The sequence below is a fragment of the Zingiber officinale genome, chromosome 2A (assembly GCF_018446385.1).
Source record: "Zingiber officinale cultivar Zhangliang chromosome 2A, Zo_v1.1, whole genome shotgun sequence".
Lineage (NCBI taxonomy): Eukaryota > Viridiplantae > Streptophyta > Magnoliopsida > Zingiberales > Zingiberaceae > Zingiber > Zingiber officinale.
In genome coordinates this window covers 151,366,324-151,373,974 of record NC_055988.1, presented here as the reverse complement: position 1 = coordinate 151,373,974, position 7,651 = coordinate 151,366,324, and the positions used below count along the sequence as shown (strand labels likewise).

General features: G+C 31.0%; 1 protein-coding gene across 1 annotated transcript; it reads right to left on the bottom strand.

Moving 5' to 3' along the window:
• Positions 1-518: 518 nt before the first annotated feature.
• LOC122040154 (CBL-interacting serine/threonine-protein kinase 21-like) lies at positions 519-3,922 on the bottom strand. Its single transcript, XM_042599497.1, has 13 exons — positions 3,647-3,922; positions 3,406-3,540; positions 3,207-3,314; positions 3,060-3,131; positions 2,930-2,983; positions 2,729-2,854; positions 2,554-2,643; positions 2,351-2,476; positions 2,199-2,285; positions 2,007-2,111; positions 1,106-1,168; positions 921-995; positions 519-784 (listed from the first exon to the last, which is right to left on the bottom strand). Exons 1-13 carry the CDS (start codon positions 3,794-3,796, stop codon positions 734-736), a joined length of 1,242 nt encoding a protein of 413 aa, XP_042455431.1. The 5' UTR covers positions 3,797-3,922; the 3' UTR covers positions 519-733.
• Positions 3,923-7,651: the final 3,729 nt, after the last annotated feature.

The following is a 7,651-nucleotide window of genomic DNA, read 5'->3' as shown; positions in this document are numbered from 1 at the left end:
AAGATTTACTACAATATTAATAAGAATTTTATAGAACTAACTGTCCTTTAATATCATTCCGTAAAACTCAATATTAATAAAAAAATTTGTGCAACAAACTACCCTTTAATATATTATAGTAAATACGGATAATTATTACACATTATTAAAAAGGTGAATAAGGATATTGTTTTTTTCTCTTTGGGTGGTGTGATGATTAAGTTATAAGATGTTATAATTTATATGAAGTATTGAGATCAAAATTCATCATGCACTAATAGTCATTCATTATTTATCTCTTATTATTGAAGGAGACGAACAAGCCAATAAGGATATTTTTTGATGAAATAAAATAAAATATAACTTTATCTTTCTAACAATTGGTTTGATAATTAGAGAAAATTAAAGGCATTTTTTTATTTTTGCTCTTCGTTATTTGTATAAAGACTCGGGGCGTCCCTGCACAATATTATCCTAAAATGCACAAAGAAATAGGCATAATATTAAAATGCACAAAAAATCTCTTCCATCAATTTTTATTTACACAATAAATGTCACAGACCTGATGTCACCGGTACAACATTACCACATAGTCCCTCAAAATTATCATTTCTAATACCGAACGGCAAAATAACTTATTTTTTTCTCTTCTTTAACTTTCTTCTTTGAATTATGATAAAAGTTTGTTTCAATCTGAATTAATGATGAACCCAAAGTTCTCATTCTCACCATCCTTTGATGACTCTGCTTCTCGTCATGAACTCCGAGAGTTGTCCTTCAGCAAACTTGATAGGCTATTGCAAAACTGCACATTTATATTTACATTTAATTCCAGAAATAAATAAATAATCAAAAACATTTCAACTTGTAATTTTAAAATTAATATTATCCATTAAAAATGTCCTTGAAAATACATACAAATAAAATCATGATAAAATTACCTCTTTGTAGGATCCTAAATCCCCTGCAGATTTTGAAACTTCAATAACACAATATTTTGGTGTCACCTCCACCACCTAAAAATAAAAAATATAATATAATATAATATAAAATAATAATAATAATAATAATAATAATAATAATAATAATAATTGAAGTAGATAATATTGTAATATTGGCATCATACCTCTGCTGATAAGCTATAGTGTGATCTACTTCTTGATAATCCTTTGCTAACATGGAGTCTCACCTTGAAGTCATTATAAATTATGGTAAGCAAACTTTGCAAGTGGATAATTTCTAAATAACAGGGCAAAGGCAAAATTGCATATTTGCATTATAAATACACTTTTTTTTTCAAATTGACCACTTGAGTTTCTAGCTTTATGAAATATAAAGTTAAAAAAGTCAAAGCTCCTTTTTTGAAATAAGATGACACACCCCTTTTTAAATTTTACACCAAAGGGTGTTGAACAATAAGATTTTATATCTTCAACAATATAGGCTTATCAATATTTACATTGTAATAACTATTAAATTGTAGTTGTTACAATATTAATAATTATAATTTTATAACTGTTATAACATAAACTTATCTTATTTAACAGCATTCATATTTTAACAACTACTAGTTGCAACTATTATAATTATGATAGTAATTATGAAATCATAATTATTATAGTTTTATAACTACTAGTAATTATAATTTTATAGTTGTTATAATGTTGATTTTTTTATTCATGATGATAAAAAATACGTTCATTTCTAGCGCCAAAGACTTCTCCTATTCATATAAATATAATTAGTTGATGAGGTCAATTCAAAATTTAATATGTATGATAGAAAATATTAATATTAAACAGTGTACTAAACGATATATGTACCATTTTACCAGGGAGGCTGATACGATGGGACACAGTTAAATCAAACGTCAGTCAATCTTTTAATACCCAAATATAAAATCTGGTATCATTTTGACTTATCCTTTTAAATATTAAAAATATATAGTTATCATTTTAAACTGAACGATGATAAAAATAGACATATTTGCATTTCCCCCTAAAAAATAAACTGAATATAATTCCTACCCTGGAATTATTTATTCTTTCGGCAGAGAGGTCCACATATTTGGCAGCAACCTCGATCTTGGCAAATGTTTCATCAACAGGGTGCTCCGAGCCAAACTTTATTTTCTACCCAAAAAAATTAATTAATTAATTTATCAAAATAATTCCTAAAAAAAATATTTAAAAAAAAAAAAAAAAAATCAAAACACACACTTCTTCCTGAAAAAGCCCAGACAAATCAAGATCCTTTGACATGGCAATGAGCCGAAAAGCATTAATAAATCTCCAAGAATTATTTTCCTGCAATAAAATATAATTAATTAATTCGAATATATTATAAAATTAATTAAAAATATAAATCTTACGCCGTGGCTTTGCGTTTCGCCACTGGAAGTTTGGCTCAAATAATTCTCATCACAATCAAGTCCTACATTTTGCCTGTAATCCACTTTAAACCACTCTTCCTCCAAGATATTTGAAATCCTTGCCCTCTAAAAATATATTTAAAAAATTAAAATTATTTTTTATAAAATAAAATAAAATATATTTTTGTTGAGAGAGTTAATACCTTTGTTGGTAATGGCTCCAAAATTTTGGAAATAAGTTTCTTTTGTGCACCAGTGAACCGAACTGGAAATGTATAATCTGCTATAGCAATCTTTTTTTTTCAAAAAAAAAAATATATATAATTATTTTTAAAATAATTAAATTCGATTGATTTACTCAATTTCAGCTTAGTTTACCTTTCGGTATAAGTTGGTGAGGCTTCTGTCTTGGAAAGGCAGAAAACCAGCAAGCAGTTGAAACAGAACGACGCCACATGACCATATATCAGCAGCAGCTCCATCGTAGCTTTTGTGGGTGATCACCTAAAAAAATATTTAATAAAATACAAATAATAATTATTTAATTTATTTTACAAAAATAAGTAATTAAATATTTACCTCCGGAGCCACGTAGCTCGGGGACCCACAAGCAGTGGACAGAAAGTCTCCTGGCTGAAAATCAAATTTAATAATAAAATTATTTTTTCGTTTTATCAAATAAAAATATTTATATATATATATATTTGACCTTTTTCAGCACACTCAGTCCGAAGTCTGATACTTTGATGTTTCCCTTACTGTCTAATAGTAAGTTCTCCGGCTGCTTAATTAATTAAAAATAAATAAAGAATATATTAATTATGAACAATTTTTTTTAAATAATATTAAAATTGACCTTGAGGTCCCTGTGATAGACTCCTCTGCTGTGGCAGTAATCCACAGCGTCAATTAACTGATGGAAGTATTTTCTGGCTTCCTTCTCATCTATTTTCTTCAGATAATCCTGATAATAATAAAGAAGTATATTATTTTTTATTAAAAATGGAAAAAATATATATATTTATGTTGAGTTATTATATTGAAAATATTATTACCAGCTTATCAGAGAGTGGCCCTCCTGCTACATACTCCATTACAAGGTATATCTTCGTCTTTGTTGCAAGTACTTCACGAATCTTGACGATGTTTGGATGATCAAGGAGTTTCATCGTGCTGATCTCCCTCTTCACCTGATTTAATTTCTTTTCAACAACGATCACAAAACTCGATCTTTTTCTCCTTAAAAAAAACTAAATACAGAAAGAAAAAAAGAGGTTTGAAATAAAATTAATTAACCTGATACATTAAGTTGTTCTTGATGACCGTCTTCTTGTCGATGACTTTAACGGCGACGGTGGCGTTGCTCTCCACCTCCACCCCGAGCTTCACCTTCGCGAACATCCCCTCACCGATAGTGCGCTTAAGCTCGTACTTACCGACCATCATCCTCCTCGTCTTCTACTCCCGTCTCTCTCTATCTACACCATTTATGTATATATTTATACATGCCACATGTATAAATATATACATAAACACCTTCAATCGTTTTCCTAATTTTACCATTCATTTCTCAACGGCGAACCAATAATGAATTCAGGTGAAAATAAATAGATTATTATTTATTTATTTATTTGTGGAGGAGAAAAGAGTTAGTTGGAAAGGGAAACGCGATCGGTGCGTAGTGGAGACTGTAGAGTGCAGGAATGGAAGGTGAGCTCTTCTTCCTTCTGCCGTGGTAGGGTAGGGTGCTGTGCGGATTCGGGTACCAAGCAGGTTCGGTTCGGGTACGACCGTAATTAAATAAATTAAGGATACGTTTAGTTGGAATTTATTTTTGATAATTTTGATTATCCATCTAAAATTATCAATAAAAATTTTGTTTGATTTAGATAATTGATTTCCAAATAATGTTATATGTTTGATACATCAGCAAAAGGGGTATGTAATTCTGAATCAGGAAATCAAAAACCTCAAAAAACCTGAAATTTTTCTATATTTCAATATTAATGAATGTTTTTTACCAAAAATATCATCCGACAAGAGAAAAACATGAACAAAATATATTAAAAAAAGAAAAATATATAAAAAATAATAATAACATAAAAAAATAAAAACAAAAAAAATGTAAAAAAACATTTAAAAAAATAAAAAATAAAAGTATATAAAAAAATAAAAACGTAAAAGAAATTAAAAAAAACATTTAGAGATGAAATTGACTGATAGATCTAGAGAGTTCGGAATGAGATGAAATTAAATTCTATATATTTATCTAGTTTTTCTAATTATATATTCATGCCCTCAAACATTTAAACATTTAAATATCAATTTGACATAATATAATATTGAGAATAATAATTTTTTTAAAATAATTTGATCTTTTAATTAAAAAACAAAAGAGTAAAATATGTGATTTAGAGATAACAAACAAAAAAGGTAAAATGGAAAACTCTTTGGTTAGTTGAAGTAAACATGGATGATGGAGCTCAAAATGAAATTATATTAATATTTTTTATTCACATATAAAATAATTCTAATCTTTATTAGTAATTTTCATAGAAGCATTAAGTATGAGAAATCTAGAATTCAAAACTCAACTTTAGTGTATTATTGAGAATAATCAATTAGGGATCTAAAGTTCGAGACTCAGTTATGATTATTGATTGTAAGTCATATTTATAGAACCAATTTCAGGATTGGGTACAGTATCAAAGATCTTTTAGAAACACGTACATTGCAGGATTTATCATAATAGGAGCTTTTGCATATATGGTACTTTCAACTTGATGAATGTATTCCAGGCAGAACACAATGTTTTTATGCATCCATTTCACATGTTAAGTGTAATTGGTGTATTCGGTGGCTCCCTATTTAGTACTATGCATGGTTCCTTGGTAACCTCTAGTTTGATCAAGGAAATCACTGAAAATGAATATGCTAATGAAGGTTACAGATTCGGCCAAGATGAAGAGACTTATAATATCGTAATTTTTCATGGTTATTTTGAGTGATTGATCTTTCAATATGATGGTTTTAATGATTCTCGTTCTTTACATTTCTTCTTGACTGCTTGTTTGTAATAGTGAAAATTTTTCTCATTAATCATTTAGTAATTTAGAGTCTTTTTAGTCTCACATCTTATGATTATAGAGAAGTTTCTATACTTTTTAACTAAGATCAAATATGGTATATTCAATTAATTTTTTATAAAGATAAATTTATTAAAGTAATTTACTATTAGGATTTCGAGCGCCATCGTTCTTGACTGATAAATGCTCAGTATTTTTTTCCAAATCTATATATTACTTTACACAATATTTTTGTAACTAATAATATAAAACATTGAAATCCATCCAAATAATACATATCACGAGACTAATCTTCAATTATTTCGAACTTCGCTACAGCTGGACACGTGTTCTTGATGTTACAATATTCAGTATTTTAGATTTTTCAATAAAATATTTTATTAATGGATGATAATGTGAATTTCTTTATCAGAAACTAATAGAAATGTACACGTGTTTTTTAGCATATTCAATATATTGATCAAAGTATGTGGCTCAACCCAGCGCACGATTTTTTTTATTGGACAAAAGTGCGTTTTGTTTAAATCATCAAGTTTATCTACTATTTTGAATCTTTGATACGAAGCGGCCGGTCAACAAGTACAATATTCTTTATTCTATATCTTATTTAGAAGAATCTTTTTTTATAAATTCATTATAGTGGGATTGCCGCTGCACCATAGCAGTTGATCTACTATTTAAAAAAAAAAATAATCAGATTAGATAAATTAGAAGGTGTTAGACACAAATAATCTGTAGCCAAAAATTTTATGAGGTATTAACTGAATTTAAATATATCAAATTTAAATTTACTTATTTGTTAAAATGATCTGAGCTGATAATCTCAGACTGTCAGCAGGGGCTGGTTTTCTGACCACGGAGTGGCTGAGTGAGCAGAGTGTCAAAGTAACAAAGTTCGAGCGGACTGAAGGTCGATCGGGCCGGGCAACAAGACAGGCCGATCGGGTGAGTAGTGAGACCGACCGGGCGTACAGAGGGAGGACGACCGAGTGAGCGAAGATGTTGACTAGGCGAACGAAGGGGCCGACCGAGCAGCGAGGTCGGGTAGGTAGAATGGCCGGTCGAGCGAACAGCGAGACATGCCGAACGGGCGAAGAGGCTGACCGAAGCTTGCGAATGTCGTTTGTTTCCCATGTTTCTTTTCCTTATGTCTTTTCCTCTCATGCTCAAGGCCTTTTATAGGATGTCTTGTGTGAGGTTACCTTTCTCATATGCATTATATTAATATGTGTTTCTGGATTTGCACCCTGCCTACACAGCCACACACAAGAGCAAGCTTCTACTCATTATTTGTTCACAACACACATTCTTGTGAAACAATATAAACCAACCATCAAGCATTGAAACTTCCAATATGGGACTAAAATCTTCTTCACAATGGCGCTTCTTTCTTCTTCCCTCTCTTCTCCATTCACTCATTTTCAACAATCCCCCACATGAATGGAGATAGAGTAAGTGATAACATCCAGCAGTTGAGTCAAGTATAGGATAGGTAGGTTTTACCCTTTGAACCCTCCCTTGTGAAGATTTGGTTACTTACTGGCTGATAGTAGATACTATATCCTTGAACTATACTGCTGTTTGTGTAAGTAGTGACAAATCTCACTCAAGACTCTCCCTGATACAACTCATTTCTCATGAGTGTGTTCGTTCTTGGCCATGAACACGCCTGGTTCTGTGAGAAGCTCTAAGAATTGTGCCTCCAATTATCTTCAAAGCGGCCTCACATTTTTCTCACATAGGTGATCCCTCAAGAGTTGTCATTTACTCTTCTTAATCATTAAAAGTCATCGGCTTACCCTGGTCTAGTCACTGTTTCATTGGACTATCCCCCCCCCCCAACAGTGTGTCTAGTCAGTGCATATTAGTTATCCCTTTGAACCTAGTTTTTGGGATCTCTAATCAGCATAGGTTGGGTGTCCTCTGCACTGATCGCTAACAACGGCATCAAGCCCATTTCTCGTGATGAGCTTACAACTAACTCTCGATTTAACTCTTTTGTTAGCAGATCTGCTAGGTTATCCTTTGACTTCACATAGTCAACAGTGATAACTCCCGTTGAGAGTTGTCTAATGGTATTATGTCTATGACGTATATACCTAGACTTACCATTGTACAGATGACTCTGTGCCCGGCCAATTGCTGATTGACTATCGCAATGTATGCAAATTGTCAGCACGGGTTTCGACCATCTCGGAATATCTTCTAAGAATTG